Below are 17857 nucleotides of genomic sequence, written 5' to 3' on the forward strand. Positions count from 1 at the left end.
AAAAAAAATGTTTTTGTCAAAAGATAATTAGTAGGTTGCATTTAAGACACGTTTTAGCTTGTGAAAAAGACCTATGAAGAAAAATAAATATTATGTCAAAAATTATTTTTACGTTCTACTTTTTCAGTCCCCCCTCCCCGATAATCATCCAAGTCGATTGGAGCGAAGTGATCCGGAGTCCTTCTCATCAATTAAGGATTGATGAGGTGTCAGTGTGAAGGAGTGTTGGCACTGGGTACAAGAGACTCAAATGGCAAATTTTGCATATATGTCAAATGAATGTAATAAAAAATGTAAAAAAAAAGTTTCCAGTTTTGATGGCAATTATGAAGTACTTTATCAAAAGAAGCTCAGGAGAAGAGCCTCTTTCGACCCCCTAATAAATTAAATAAAACAGTTAAATAAAAGGGATCGATGCAGTTGGGAAGAAGGTTGTGCTGGCATGGGATCCCGACCACATAGGGATAGCCGGGCAAGAAGAAACAGACTGGGAGGCCAAAGAAGCCGCCGGCAGAATTCCAAATTCAGTAAAAAGAGAATTGAAAAACCGCTGGGCTCGTAGAAATAGAAATAACTGTGTCTGGTTAAGAAAGACGTCGGTTCATGGTCCATGGAAAACGGTTCGAAAAGCGAAAAGGCCATGCAGACTACTACTACAAGACTACGCATAGGTCATACAAGAACTCATGGGCTCGCTTCTTGCCGGAAAGTGACAGCGTAGGGCCCGTTTGTCATATCGTCGGACCAGTCTTGGGGCACGGCAGTAGGCACAGTTTGCTGTTCCGGTACTTCACGGCTGTAGCGATTTTTAAATGTATATAGTGTTTTTTATGTGAGTTTGTGTTGTGTCTGTGTTGATTTTATGTTAATTTATTGGAATGAACGTAATTTATTAGCGTGAAAGGAAGGGGTTATTTAACCCAGCCCCGAGGAATATCCAGTACTCTGGGGTGAGTGTGTGACGTCTGGAGAGTAAATAAGCTATTAGAGAGAGTGGAGTGGGTTCAAACCCGCCCCTAGGAATATCGAGTACTCTAGAGGAGTGAATGTGACATCTATGTCTATGGTGATGTATATGTGTATTGCATGTTTTGTTTCTATTGATGACACCAGCTGTTTGCCGACCTATAAACTTCCCACTTAATATATATTTATCGAAAGAAGAATTGTAAAATCGACATAAGAAAAGTTTACAAAGTTGTTGACAGTGTAATAATTGCTATTCAACTTCATCAGAGCGTAGTATAATTTGGAATATACACATTTAGTTAAATATTATAATCTACCCTTCATCATAATTTGCGATCTTTTCTTGATGATACGCAAATTTAATACAATGCACATTAAAAACTTCTGCCCCTGGTGATTTATTTTTATGACGTGACCGTCAATCGTAATTTAGCCGGTCGGGACTTCGTGACAGAGCATAGTTTAATAAATTACAGTGTTGGGCAGTGACCGTCACTCAAAAAAGCAAATGAATGAAATAATCAACAGGACTGGAAGAAGGACGGACAACGTTGATAACTCATCCGCTTTGATTTATCAAGATTCGTCTGTTACAAAGCGAATGTAGAGTTTTTTTGGCACATAAGGGGATGCGACATGTGCTTTGTTTTTGGCTGGTATTGCAAAACGTTCAAAAACCCAGTTTGGAAATGATCACAACCTGCTTTCTCCTATTGGCACATTTTCTTTCGTATCGTTCTTTATAAGTGAACGATTCAATTGGAAAATAACTAATTGATTATCCGTTTTTCACGCGTTTCACTTACCAATATAATTATGCAAAACCTTGTTGATCACAGTTGTCAAATCTTTACAAAACATAAAGATTGTCATAGTATTGGCAATTGCCAGTTTCTAAAATGTTCTTCCAAAGCAATATAAATCGCAAATTTAAAAAGGATTGTTGCTGAGAGTTTCGCGAAAACGTGCTTCTTTGTTATACTTGTCATTGAAAATGTGAAAATTGAAATGTTATTAATAACATTCAGCATTTCCTTATTGAATTTTAACCTGATGGATTGAGGATGTTAAAATGATGACCACGTTACCTTCTGGCAGACTTATCTGTATTGTAATCTCTCAACTATTTCTAAATTCTGAACTAATGTGTAATCTAAAATATGCGATAAAAGACTTTCTTGTTAAAAAATTTCATTGACTAACCTGCTAGTGATGGATTTAGAAATTGTAATTACAATCAAAGGTCAATAAGTTCAGATTCTCCTTATTAATTATCATTCTGTGCAATAATTATTTTTTAATCATTACAATTTACAGTGGCACAGAAGAAAGGCTTAATGTCCAATCCGTTTTGCCTTAGATGTAAATAAAATAAAAAAAATGCAGTGTTAAAATTATACATTTGGGCAATTTGTCATGTTTATAAAGTATTCTTTGAAAATCAATTTGAATTAGATAAATCCTGCAATTGTCCGCAGGGTGTCAAGGTTGGTTAGAAGGAAAAGCGTCCATCTTCACCTTTCTTATACGTAGTTCAGACGTCTCAGATCATCAAAGTCTAGCTTGTTTTGTCTGTCGACACGTTTCGCCAATTCGTCATCTTCAGTGGTTGTCACTTTCTTGCAGTAATGCTAACTTATTTTCACTTGAGTCTTTGACTGTACTTGACAGCGGAAGGCCGAAGTACGAAGTGTCTTCGAAAGCTGACGTGCACGTGGTTCAGTGAACAAAATCGGCTCACTTTTTGCTGATTGAACTTAGCAATTCCAACATAGAAATCATATTCATTTTACTATCTTACAGTGAGGATTGAAATACTTCTTAAGGCGAAAGGATCATTAATGGAAGGAAAAATGACGCAGTAGGTCAGAAAATTTGTCCTGAGATCTGGATGAGCCCTATTGTCTAAACATATATGAATCACAGTTAATTATGTATCACGACAATCACATTTTTTTGTACCTCAACATACTTACATTTAAGAAACGAAATTTGCATATCGTAATCAAACAATAACAGGCAATATATATATATANTAAAGCGCAAAAACTGTGCTTTTTAATAAATTTTAAATAAATTAAATGTGTTTATACAACTTACCTAAAAGTAAAAGTAAAGTCAGATCATTTCAGTCTACCCTAGCTATTATAATCTACGACGTCTTTCGGCTTTTCTTCATCGTCAGTGGTGGATTTGTGTCGGTGAATCACACTGCTAATATCCCTGACTATTGATAGGCACACCAAAATTTATTATACCTTTATCTGACTTTTCTCTCTCTCTCTCTCTCTCGCTCTCTCTCTTTCATTTTCTCTCCCTATCAACCCCTTTCCCCCTCACTCAAACTCTCTCACTCGCTCTCTCTCTTTCTCACACACACACGCACTTTGTCTCACGTTCACCCACCCTCTCACTCTTTGTACTGTAAAATTAAATAAATTGATTACACAGACAGTTGGAATTCAATAATAACGTGATTTTTGAATAACATCTTCAGTCATCTTAACATTAAAATAGATTGGGGATAAATTTGATAACGAATTTGTATTATATTCAGGATTTAAAAATGGTCAGTGAGAAATTTCCATTCGACGATCATAAAATAATAAACACACGAAAGTATTACTTTTATAAATCCCCCGCCTGTTTTCGGCAAATGCTTAAATTCTAATAAGCTCTTCTAAAAAACGGTCAATTTTGACTTGTGAATCAAGTACCAATAATGAGTAGCTCAAATATTTTTTTAAACACATATCACAATACAATTAGAAAATCTGTTTTTTCCCATTGAGCATGACTCAAGATTGCACCTGGTTTTTTTTTTACAAAACTCACTTACAAATTTTAAGTATTCTCATAAAAACTATAATTCAGAGGTGTATTATCGATTCATTTAATTATTTTGTAAGTAGATTTTAATTTACCATTTTTTTCTTGAATTCCGTCGTAATCTCCTTTGTAGTAGACAATTTATAATTAAATAGATTTTAGTATAATTGTAAAACCCAGAAGTAAACTTAACAGGTTAAACACGATCCGAAATATGTAATTAATAACAAGAAACAACTTTATACTTTTCTTAAACCCTTTATTAGTTTTTATTTGTTTCTGGTCTAAAATTTAATAAATGACATACCTATATACGAAAGTTGAAGTTTCGATCCTGGGTCAAAATTATATCTTTAAATGTAAATTTCAGACATTGAAACACGTGTGAAGCAGAATAGGCGACCTCCCCCATAAGAAAGTTAATAAAGGCCCAGCACGCAGTAAACCCTGAACCATATTTACAACCCATTAACTGTTGGAATAAATCTAAAACGCGGTCCGCAAGTACTTTTACACTTCGACAGGGAAAAAACGTCTGCCAAGCGGTGGGAATATTGTCCTCACATATGTTGCATGGGCATGGGCATATGTTAATCCGTATGAAATAAAATTCATAGGGGATCATCTAGAAAGCAACCCGTATAATCTCTGAAAATTGCACAATAGTCCGAAAAATGGTTTCAGAGATATAGCTTTGTTAAGGATTTTATGTTTGACCATGCGCAGGCGATATGTTGATCCGATTTAATGAAATTCATAGGATACCATGCAGAAATCAACCCGCCTAATCTCGGAAAATTTCATAAAAATTGGTCCCACTGTGTTGGAGTTTTGCCGGTTACAATAAATTGACACAGACAGACACGGAACCAAATTTGTCCAGAAAGTTCTATAAGGCAAAATCCAAGTGGAAATTTTGATTTTGGAGGACAAGAATTTTTTTCGACTTCCCGCATGAATACAAGGCTTCCCTACCTTCGGTAGTTTGGAAGCAAAAATTAGCCGGGAAGAAAGGCAGAGTAGTGGGGCCCTTGCGGTGTGGGAAGCGCGGAGGGGGTAGGAGCCTTCAGGAGTTTTCAGTGTCTGTGAGGACTTGATCCTAAGCACAAGGTATCCTCTTCAGTGTCTCCAATCCTGTGTGTATTGGGATTGTATTCAGTGTGAGGAAAAAGCAGAAACGATATTCAAAAGTCTTGGAGGATTAGCGCCTGGATGGGGTCCAGCCCCAAAATGACGACCGGTGAGTGACATCAATGTCGTAGAAAAGTAGACGTAGACTTCGCGAGATCCGACGACGAGCCCCTTAAATTTTCATTATAATAAATCATTTCAATTTAATTATTTAGTCAAGTGATACTTTACCATTTGGGTTAAAAAACATAAAATCTAGCCGTCCGAAAAAAAGAAAAAATACGCTAAAGAAGTAATAAATTCGTAACAAGCATTAAATAAATCTTATTTTAAAAAAATAATACAGCAAGCAAAATCAAGCTTTAATATATAATCAAAATGGCCGAGAGTAAATATCAATCAACACCATCCCTAACTTTATAATAAACATACGTATGTTACATATATACAAATTTATAATATGCATATGTAAGAAAAACATTTGGCATATCAATATTAATTAAAATATAAAAACAATAATTATTAACAAATAGGAAAAAAGATTGAGATAAAATTAAAATTCTGTTGGTTAATTTAATTTCTGTCAAAAAAATACAACCCAGTTTCAAAATTCACACCCACCTACACCCCACATCGTAATCGCTTAAAATTATCGCCAAATTGTATTGTAGTTTGGAAAAAAATTAGATTATTTTTGAATTGGAGTATTACTAGGCATAATATTAGATTCATAGAAATATGTAGCCATATGGAATTTAACCGCGACTCAGATTCAACTGTCTCCTTCTTCCATCCTTTAAACTCGTTAAATTTTACATAATAATAAAAATTAATTTTAATTGAATGTATCCAAAACTTTTATTAACGAATTATTTATAAATACATCGCTAAAAATTAAGTTTTAATATTAAACACCACAGTTTAAAAAAATTTCTACTGAAAAATCCATTTTCTGCCAACAAAAAAAAAACTTAGTGTCAAAATTAGCACCTACTTTCCACCCCACACCGGAATAACGCAAATAATTATTTACGAATTAGATTATTTTACGGGAAAATATTAGATTCGTATAATTAACTCTATGGATTTTAATCGCGACCCAAGTTCATCTGGCTCCTTCCTCTATCGCTTAGGCCCGTTACAATTTATATTTAAATTTATTTTATTTGAATTTTTCCCGAATGTTAAATACAAAATTCTTTCTAAATACACAATCAAAAATTAATTTTTAATATTGAATATCGTGATTTTTTTTTAAATTGAAAAACTCTATTGCCAAATCCAGTTTTTGTAAAACATGGCAACCTAGTGTCAAAATTCACACCCACCACCACCCACACCATAATAACTTATAATAATATCTTTAAAAAATATTTTCAAATTACAGTATTATAAGGGAAAATATTAGTATTATACATTAAAAAAAATGGCCATGCGGAATTTATTCGCAACCCACGTATAGCTGTTCGTTTCTCCATCGCGTAAACTCGTTATCGTTTATATAATAATTTAAATTGTTGTTTTTAACTTTTCGCAAATTCTTGTTACCGAATTCTGTCGAAACACATAACCAAAACATAATTTTCAATACTGAACACCAGGTTAAAAAAACCTCTGCTGGCAAATTCAGTTTCTGTCGAAAAAGGCATGCTATAGTCAAAATTCATGCAAACCTCCAGTTCAAAATCACTTAAAATAAAATATAACAGACAATTTATTTTCAATTTATACTATTATAAGGGATAATTTTATATAACATTAAATATATAGAAAACCCTAGCGGGACTGGTCTCCACCTCCTCCTCATAAAATCTAGTATTTCGCCATTACAACATACAATTCAGTACGTTCCAATAAAACTAATTTCGTTATAAATTAACGCTTCATTAAACATCGCAACATTAAAATCTCCAAACATAAATATTATAATTATTTGATTAATTAACTCCTTGCTTCCTTTAAATTTTAATTTGACGCAAGATATAAATAAACTTACGAAAACCTTTCTCCACTAATTAATTCATGCTGTAATTATTTAGAAAAACTTGACGAATTTATAGAAAAATTATGATGAAGTTTTGCTATATGCATTTTGTCGTTATTGCATTACTATAAATAACGTGTATATAAATTCTTAACTTTGTACATATACATTTATTCGAAAAACGGTGAAAACAGTTCACTATGTCTATAAATATTTATATATTAATTTTGTATAATTCTAAACCTATAAAAACTGTTCTTAGATTATATATTTCGTCCAATTGACTCGAATAAGAAATTCAGGCTAATTGTAGTCCCCTCCTGTAACTATAAGCTGGAATTGTTTTGTTTCTTCTTTTTTTTATAAATAAATGAATGTCGTTATACATGATGATGCTCTCTACAGTCTGTTGATCCTTATTTGATCCGTCATCATCATCATCTTTTTGCTGTGGATCTGATTAGCTTCTTAAATATAGTTATAATTTTAAACTGGGATTGGTTTATTCGAATTAACGGAATACAATGCGAATTGTCATTTTTGGTCTTTATAACGTAAATTTTCATTTTAAACAGTTCAAATTTAATCGGGAAATGTTTTACGTTGATAATCACTTATTCAAATTTGATTGCGTCCCCTACCTCTTAAGTACTATTTTTTTATAATTCGAATAAAAGTATATGAATTTCATAATTTAAAATAAAATTATATACAAAATAAATTTAATTTTTTATATAATATTTTGGTCTAAATCATCAGTCTAAGGGACTAGGTCAAGTGATAATTTTTGAATTTGAAAAGAAAATACTTTTTTTTTTAAAACGTATAGTCCCATTTCTTGTTAATATTCGCTGGACTCAAGTTACATTACAAATGATAATCGCACACATTATTCAATTTTTTGTGGTAATATCTCATCAAAGATATTTTCTTTTTTTGTTTTCCTCACCGCGAAAGAGTAAAAGCTAGTATCTGGAATAAATTGAAAGTTAGGTACGTTAAATGATGTCACTGTGAAATGCCAGACAGTGATCAAGATTGTTTGAATTGAACATAGTTTCATGACATATATTTGTTGTTCCAAGTTCATTTTATACCAATCAATTATTCTTTTTATCTAAGGTTTTTGGTTGAAAAAACTTAAAGGTATAATTTATATGGTCGGTTATGACCGCTAATCAAATATAGATTAATTTATTTTTATATTTCAACTTATTCGCTTTTATTGCACGACATTAACTAAAAGTAATGTGGTGAAATTATAGTTAAAGGATAGGATAGTTTATATTTTATACGTTGATTATATGTTTCATGCAATCATTTTCAAGGGGTAATTAATATGATCAGTTATGACCACTAAACAAATATGGATAACTTTATTTTTATATTTCAACTTCTTCACTTTTACTGCTCGACATTAGTCAGAAGTAATGTGATTAAAATATAGTTAAAGGATAGGATAGTTTATATTTTATATGTTGATTATATGTTTCATGCAATAGGGTAGTTTTATATTTATTTTTTTACGGCCGTAAAAATCCAAACCGGTACATGATAACAATTAAAATTAAAATATACCAAAACGGTCTTGTAATTAGTAATTACTTCTCCTCATAAAGAACACGTGATTTAAGACTTTTGAGAACTTTTCCCGTCGTTTCGGTCAGCCATCGTGACCGGAGTGCTATAAAGTAAATGCTATTTATATTTTCTTTTCCCAGCGTTCGTCAGATTCTCGCGAATTCTTTAATTATCCGCGAGTATAATGCCCGTATATTCCGTTAGGAAATCTTTTATTTCCCATGCCTTTTACTGCGTTTAATGAACGTCTAGGCCGAATAGGAAATCAGTTTCGTGCGTGGCCTTCCCAAATTTTGAGACCCGGATACGTCTGATATGACTTGTGATTCCGATTCTCGAACCTACACACGTGCAAAAACATTTCCTGTGATCATTCCTACTTATTTCATTCAATTTTTTTCATTACTAGAATAGAACAAAACATGGAAATTTAAAAAAGAGTCCGTACCAGTGCGATAAAAAAATGCATCTTGCACTTAGCCAAACGGAAAATATTAATTTTAAATTTTTTTAGTTAACGTAAACATTTGTCATCATAGGAACAAAACGGTATATAACCCGAGAACTAACACATAAAAATTACTGATGAAGTATGGCGAAATAAAAGTAAAAGTGTACCGTACTGAATTACACAGTTCAGTATTTATAATTAAATTTATAGCTCCACTTGACAAGAATCATTCATAAAAGGGTACGCCTGTGAACGAAAGTAAAATTAACCAAAGTTTAGAAGGTAGTCAGGGGTGCTAAATCTTCTTGGAAATGCCTGTTACAAAATGAACGGAGATTTATTGCCTTCTCAGGTCTCCTCAAGCCTTTCTATCCTTTCAGGGCTCGATGATGACGAGAAACATTGAAAAACGATCGAACAAAAAGAGATAATGTTTAAAAATAATCTGGTCTTGTTTATGGGTGTGTGTTGCTGTTGTTATAGTTGAGCAATATTTGAAAATAATCAATCAAAACACAATCAATCCATGTCAAACGATACCGAATAGAACGAACACTATAAGTATCTCCAGCTAAGTAGGTAGTCAAAGGTGCTTAATTTTCTAGGGCTCCGGTCCCACAAGCACTTATGCCCATTTATAATTTGATATGACAAGAAATAAGAATACAAAGGTTTTTTAAAATAATCAGTAATGATGGTTAAATATTTAAATGTCTGAAAATATTGCTGATATTTACTATACAGTTGGTTTACTAAATTAAGTAACTTGGATGAGTTATATTTGAAAGGGTCCATTCATATTACGATACTGATTACAAATAAAAGAAAATATAAGTATCCAAAACTAAGTAGTTAGTCTAAAGAGATTAAATTTTCTTGGAAGCTTTGGTTAAGCAATAACAAAATATTTATTACTTTCACAGGCCCCCTCAAGCCTTTTAGCTTTTTAATAATTCGATGATGGCAGGAAATATTGAAAGAAGAACGAACACGAATAGAAAGAATATTAAAATAATGAAATTCAATTTTATGTGAAAATTTTTTTTATTGATTTTTTGTGCTGTACTGGAAAGAAAACATCATTATAAAACAATCACCACATGGTCGACACGAAACTAAATATAAGTATAACAAAATAAGTTGAGATTTATTGTCTCCAATGGATTTTAAAAATAAATAGTAATAAAAATATAATTTTTGACTGTAAATATGGCTGACTGTTAACTAAACAGTTAGTATAGTTTTGGCACTTTTTATAGCTTGATGATGATGATAAATAATATCATTTATAATGCAATCAAATCCCTTGGTTGAAACGATACTTTTCGCAAGTAAACAAAAGTAAAATCAACCAAATGTAAATTTTACATGTAAACAACTTTAAAACTAGCACGATCGGAAAAACGATTGTAAATGGAAAAAAGGTACTGGTTGTTATTAAAGGTGCTTAATTTTCTTTGCTAGTCGTATTCCTCGCACGCCAGCCTGAAAAGTCACACAGGTGGTTTTCAACAACAGTTGTTTTGTTACGGTTACGCTCCAATGAGGTTCTTGTACCGACGGGTAAAAAATTCCTAGAACGCGCACCGGTCCTTGTCCCTCAACCCTTTCGTCCCTGGGGATCACCAACCACCAAAAGCCGACCCGGCAAACGACGGGATTTTAACTGACCGGAAGTAGGTCTTTAGCGGCCGAGCCACGCGCTGCATTAGCGTAACAAAGGGATCGGAACCTACCTGTCAAAACCGCCCATTAGAAGCGACAAAAAAATCTCGGATAAGCTTCGTGACTTAAGTCGGGAATGGGAAAAAAAATTTATTCAGGGCGGCAATTGGTATAGGAGGCTTGTTCACGTCCAGGGTGTTTCCATGTCTCAATTCCCTTTTGTTCATCTCGGACCACACAGAAACCCTTTTTTCGAAAAAATACTCTAAACCTTTCGGATCGTCTGTTTCAAGCTGTCATTCAGAAATGAGGTCATTCTGATTAGAATATTATAAATATAGGTAGTAAACTGCTCTAATAGAAAATGAAACAGACTGCAACAAAATGTCATCAGACAAAATACGATTCTCCTTTTGGCTCTCTTTGTTCAAACGAGAAAAGGTTGAATAAGGGATCATTTTAATCATCACCTTGTAACATTTTAGAGACAAATTCGATTTTGAATACAATAATTTTTAAATAATTATTATTTTTATGTAAGGTCTCAGCTGAGATGAAAAAATTGTTGTCACGAGCGGGATTCGAACTCACGACCTTCTGCTCACCTCTGAGAAGTCACGATAGCTCAAGTGGTTAGAGCAGTGTCGTATTGAGCAGAAGGTCGTGGGTTCGAATCACGCTCGTGACAATAATCTTTTTATCTCAGCCGAGACCTTACATAAAAAGAATAATTGAAAGAAGTAATTTGCTCACCACTAAAACATAATGGATTTAATAATTTTTAAGGTTAAAATAGTCTCAGTGATGAATATTAATCTATATAATAGTAATAACTATAAACCAAGTGGATCAAATTTGATCCTTTGACGATATTGGCCAAATATCATCGACCTGATTAACACTAGATACGAATTTTTTGTAAATCAGGATGATTTATGAGGACGGTAGGTGTTTTATCAATGCCTCGATTATCTTACCAGAACAGTGAATCGCTGCGTTACAATATTAACAGTTGTGAGGTTTCTTGTTGAGGTTTGTGGGGTGGTCAGTGTTATTTGCTCGTGCCCGATCATCCTAGTCTGACTATGCTCGCTTTTCCTCCTCAGTGGTTAAATATCAGCCAAGATTGGGCCGTAAGTTTTAAAACGACGAAGCTAGTAGTTTCCATAGTGTCACTGTTCCGGATAAAACTTCTCGTACATAAAAATTTGTATCTGAGATTGTCTCAAAGCAAGTTTGAAACGTTTTGCACGGATTAATATAAAAACAAGCTAGATTCAATATTTGTAGAATTAATCCAAATCCTAATATATAGAAGTCAGAGATGTCTTAAAAACAAGTATACACTGATTCTTTATCGATTATGACAGAAATCCTGTTGGGATGAAATTATGCTGAGTGCATCGTTCTGAGCAGGATTTTATGATATGATCGAACCAGATAAATAGCGTAGGCTAATTCAGAAATTCAGAAATAGCCATTGGTTTACAGGCCGTTGTGCAGATCTGCTTTATCGAGCAAACAAGAAAACAGCGATTTTTTTCTATCAATGCATGAATATGTGGTCCAAAGTTATGAAGATGTGCTTTTTAAGATTTGGCTGAATATGGTAAAGAAACATGATTTGAAGTTCTATAAGTATCACCATATTTTTTGAACTTAATAGTGAACCGGTGCTTTTTCATGCTTTTGAGACTTCACTTCATCCGAAATCGTGCCAAAATTACCTAAAATCTTTCTCCAGCGAAGATATGTTTTTTGTTCTGTATTCAGCTCCATCGGATTCTTTTCTACCCTCATTTTTCTTGGGGAGAATGCTTTTTATTCTTTTGTATTCGTGTCTTGACATAATATAAAATAAAAGCTAAATTTTTGTTTTACCTTTGTTTGGAAAATCTACCTGGTATGAAAATTATGAACCAGACAAAAACCAATTAACATGGGATAATTTTTTTTCTTTTTGTGTAGAAAGTTATTACTTTTAAAGCCTCTTAATTTACTTTTGGCATGGGAAGACTTAAAACGTATATAAAGTTATAAAATGGAAGTTTTGGTTTAATTAAACTTTTCTATTCATGATCAGTTTGTACTTTCTTCTGCTTGTTGTTCGCAATTTGGTCGAAGAAAATTTTTAAAAGTTTTTTATCCCCCGGTATAAAAACAAAAAACAAGGCTAATTTTGTCCCACCTGGTGTGAGAATGGACGGTCAGACACGCGTTTTCGGATGACAGCCGGACAAAGGGGCCGCACCACTGGTGCAGAAAGTCCACAGCCGAGTGGGAAAGGTATTTGGCACTTGGCAGGTACCCCGTGTGATATCTGAAACCCGGGACAATTAGACTGGCAGTGTTTTCCCGGACGGACATCGTCACCGTTCGGAATTTTCGGCTCTGTCCCACACAAGATACTAATGACGAAATCGTGTTTCGGCTCAATTTCAGGTCGCTCACCTTGGTGAAAAAATTGCCCGGTTCTCGTTGTAAAAAGAATTTTTCGATTTTCTGTAATGGTGACAAGTAATTTAAGTAACTTTAATCAACAAACACGTCTTAAAATAATGGCACAATGAGACTTCAAAGTATTTTAATGATATGGGTTCAATCGTGTTCATCTTTAGGTCATTACGAACTGGATGTTAAATCGAGGTCAAATGCGAGACCAGGCGGACCTCTATTCCAGTTTTTATTCAAAATAGCAAGGTTATTGTTGGATAGATTAGATCGTGATCTGTTTCATGCTTACGTTTCTTATCTGCCTGTCTGATTATTTATTTGCTTTTCTCTTCCTCGACACAGTTTCTTAATTTAATAACTTGTCCAAACTTTTTTAATTATATCAGTTTTTCCTCTTTGACTTGTATGGTATGGTATGGTGGAAGTGATGCCGGGAAGCGGGGCTTGTATTCCCCAGGCACTGCAGCCTTCTGGCTTATTGTACCTTCCCAGTTCCCTAGTTAGTCAATAGAATCAATCCTTCTTCTCAGAAGTATCAGGTCATTGACTGTTATTGCTGCAATTTGGTTCCCTGAGTCTTTTTCGAATGTTAGGTTAAACCTCCATTGAGCGGTTGCTTCGCATTCGAAGATGATATGAGTGGCTGTTTCCTCCTCCTCATTACAAAATCTGCAAATGGGGTCATCGCTGTATATACCCATGTTGTGTAGATGTTTTCTCAGATACCAGTGACCGGTTAGTAGTCCCACCACTCCTCTGAGTTTTGCCCTCTCCAATTGCAGCAGTGTTTTTGCCAATTTTGGTGAGGGTTGTTTCAGCATAAGTTTACTATTTCTAGCACCGCTAGAGTTTATCCACTTCTCTCTTTGTTTTGTTTGGATCCATTCTGCGATGGAGGATTCTATGTTTGTTTTTGTTATCCCAAGGATAGGTTCGGGGCCTATGTATGGTCTTGCAGATCCTCTTCTGGCCAGTTTGTCCGCCTCTTCGTTACCCAGAATTCCCCTGTGCCCTGGCACCCAAGATATCATCAGGATGTTGTGTTTTCCCAGGTTTTGGAGATTTTGGATACATTCACTGACTAGTTTTGATGTAATTCTTTTACATGCCAATATTAATAACATAGCTGCTTGACTGTCTGATCTTATGAGGATTTTTTTGTCAGTGTAACCTCTTTTAAGATTTTCCAGGACACAAGCGTTGATGGCATGTATTTCTGCTTGAAAGACCGAAGTATACTTCCCTAATGAGTTTGATTGCTCATATTTTGGGCTTGTACAGAAAACGCCTGATCCGGTTCCTTCGTTTGTTTTGGAGCCATCCGTATACCATGTCATTGTATCTGATGCTTTCCTGTGTTCTTCCTCTCCTTTATAGTCTGTTGAGACTTTATAGGAAGTTGTGAAGATTGTTTCCGGGATCATGTAGTCAGTCCCCATTTCTAACAATGGGTGTCTGATTTTATTGATTATGGTTGTATGCCCGAATTGTTTGGTTCCTTTCCAATTTAATTGTTTTTGGAGCCTAAATGAGCTTTTCCTAGCCTCTCCTTGTATGAATATTTCAAGTGGAGGTAGGTTTAGCAAGGTTTCTAATGCGTTTGTAGGGGTTGTTCTCATCGCCCCTGTGATACATAGGTTTGCTAATCTTTGTAAGCTGCCTAATGTTTGGGTAGCTACTTTTTGTTGAGCTTTGTTCCACCAGATTATTGATCCGTAGGTTATTCTGGGTCTTATTACTGCTTTGACTCGTAATAATTTTGTAGAAAGATGACAACCGATGAAATCACGAACGTTTACATACAGCATTTTACTGTTATTATCCTATTCCGTCCAGGAAATAAGCAAACGTAATGCCGAAATAGCCCCTAAGGGTATAAAATTTATCGAAAAACAACTTTCGATCATCTGGCGACTTTCGAGACCGGTTCCTAATCATTAAGAAATGATCAAATCTTATTTTAAGTGATCCAAAATGGCACACGATCTGAGCATTTTCATCAATGAAATCGCTCGGGTAAATTTATCGGCAGGTTATTAACGAAAGGAAATAGCTTAACAGAAGAGCTTTTTCGTTTTGACCATTTCGGTAAATAGCCGAAAATTATTGTTATTATATAGAATTGCCAAAGTTTATATGGTTAAAGTAAATTAAACTGAGCAAATTAATTTAAAATTTTAAAAAATCCAAGAAATATTCTTCATAGCTAGTTGAGAAAACAAGAATCAAGCGTATATTTATTTATTTACGGTTTTCCAATTACAAATGTATACAATAAAAGCATTAAGATTACAACTGTACATTTAGAAATATTTATAATACAATTAATTAAGGTTTTTAGTTGAGATAAAAAAGTCAATGGCACGAGCTGCTGCTCTACCACTTGAGCTATCTAGCCGAATATCGTGGGTTCGAATCCCGCTCGTGCCATTGACTTTTTTATCTCAACTAAAAACCTTAATTAATTGTAATATATTAATTGGTCAAGCGGACCACGAAATTAGTGAATTTAATATTTATAATATTAAAAAAAAACAATAAAACAAACAATTTAAAATGAATTGAAACAATTTGACATATGTATTAAATCTATACAATTATAAATTATTAATTACAATAAAATTCAACGTAAATTATATTAATGATACAATATTTAATTTTCTAATAATAAAATTTGCTTAATTCCGAGCGAGTTTAACAATTTGTTGTTCTTGGTAAAAATTTGGCTTAATTCTATGGCAATCGATGGAGAATGTTATTTGACTTCTACTGTAATCAAAATTTATAGTGAAAGTGTATAAAATTTTAAGTGTATCTGGATCATGATACCAATATCTTCAATTTCTTCTAATTCATTGTTCCTAATGTCTAATTAGTAGTTAGTCTGACATAGCGTAGTCAAATTTGACAGGATATTTGTTTTATGGAAAGCCATAACTGAACATTTGTCAGAGTTTGAAAGAATCACCAATTATTAAGTTTTACTGAGGCATTTTGAAGTTGCAAGTTGTCAGAAACGGAATTCATTTTTAGGAATATTTTTAAATCAACTACAAAAAGTAAGATCATAACGGATTGACGAGAATCAGTGATAACGTTTATACAAATTTTAAAGAGAAAAAATCCATTATATTTAGTGGTCTGTTTGAAAAATGGCAAAAAGAGGGAAAATTCGCAAAGTTGTAGATGGAGCGTTGGTGTCCGAGTGGATCGAAGTCACGATAGCTCAAGTGGTTAGAGCAGAGACGTATTGATCCAAAGGTCGTGGGTTCGAATCCCGCCCGTGACACTAACTTTTTCATATCGACCAAAACCTTACATAAAAAGATTAATTAACTGAAAAAATATATACATAGTAGTGTGGAAACTACATGGTATATACATAGTATGGAAACATGTCATATTTTAATTTTGCACATTTCATACTGCTTTTTGCTTTCAATAGAAGACAGCTATAAATAAATTTAACGTTATTTGATAAGTAGTGTCAAAGCAGCTGCACTGTAAATTTGCACATTTTACTACTTGATTGTGTGTGACTGATTGTACATATTTGTTATTTTTTGTGCATTGAATTGACAATCACGTTTCATGACGATTTTTTCTATGATCGGTATTTCATATTCTCATTTCGTACTTGTTTATTTTACTGGCATGCCCCTGGATCAAAATAAGCCGATAAAGCTGTACCTCCAAGGCGATCCGATTTCTCTTTCGGGTGAAGAAGGGCGGCCGTACCGATCTACATTTCATAACGACGGTTTCCCAATAGGCAAACACAAAATCTGCAAATCTCTTATAGACATAGTGACCTTGCCTGGCCGCGGTATTAATAATTTACAAATTCAAATCGAAAATCACAAGGTCGACGAAGGAATCGAACGCGGTACTTGAAAAGAGAATAATAAGTACGATAATCAATTTTCCATGTAGAAAATCCTTTTTTAGTTGCGGTTTTCATTGAGGAAAATTATGACTTTTTACCACAATGTAACACATTTCTGATTAATTGAGAAACTTTTTAACTAGGTAAGTTAAGAAAACAATAAACACAGTCAAAAATTCGCCTTTTGTCAACTTCTTATTTTTATGTATCGAATGACAACGCGACATCGAAACTACAATTGCCACAAAATAGAAAACTGACATATCAATCTCTTTCATTCTCTCTCTCTCTCTCCTCTACCAATCGATCTTTCTATGTATCTATCTACCTACCTATCGATCAAACTATCTATGTCTCGGTCTATCGGACGTCTGTCTATCTGTCTCTCCCTCTTTCTCTCTCTCTCTCTATCTATCTAACTATCTATCTATCTACATATCTATCGATCTACATATCTATCTATGAACCAATACATCTATGTATCTCTGTCTCCGTCTCTATCCGACTGTCTCTCTGTCTATCACACACACACACACACACACTCTCTCTCTCTCTCTCTATCTATCTATCTATCTATCTATCTGTCTATCTATCTATCTCTCTCCCTCTCTCCCTCTATCTATTTATCTTTTTCTCTATCTCATCTGTTTCTCAGAGAAACAATCGTTGTTTTTTTTATTCAACCTTCTCACAAATATAGGTCGCGGACGACCTCACGAACAATTAAGAGAGAGGGGGAATGGGAATGAGTGAAGAGATAGATAAATAGATGGATAGGTAGATATATATATATATATATATATATATCCTTTGGGAAACTATCAAGACATTTTTTGGAATTAAAAATAGGTATGTTTCATTCATACTGTTCAAAGATTATTTTTTCCAAGTTGTGTGAAAATTTTCC

At 33.8% G+C, this 17857-nt stretch overlaps 1 protein-coding gene across 1 annotated transcript in view; it reads left to right on the forward strand.

Moving 5' to 3' along the window:
- Positions 1-4870: 4870 nt before the first annotated feature.
- LOC106669909 overlaps positions 4871-17857 on the forward strand; it is a 153882-nt gene continuing 140895 nt past the window's right edge. Inside the window, 1 exon segment of the mRNA XM_024227096.1 lies at positions 4871-5038. Coding sequence (XP_024082864.1) covers positions 5011-5038 — 28 coding nt within the window. The 5' untranslated portion in view covers positions 4871-5010.

Source organism: Cimex lectularius, unplaced genomic scaffold (assembly GCF_000648675.2).
Source record: "Cimex lectularius strain Harlan isolate CLEC.00 unplaced genomic scaffold, Clec_2.1 scaffold146, whole genome shotgun sequence".
Taxonomy (NCBI): Eukaryota; Metazoa; Arthropoda; class Insecta; order Hemiptera; family Cimicidae; genus Cimex; species Cimex lectularius.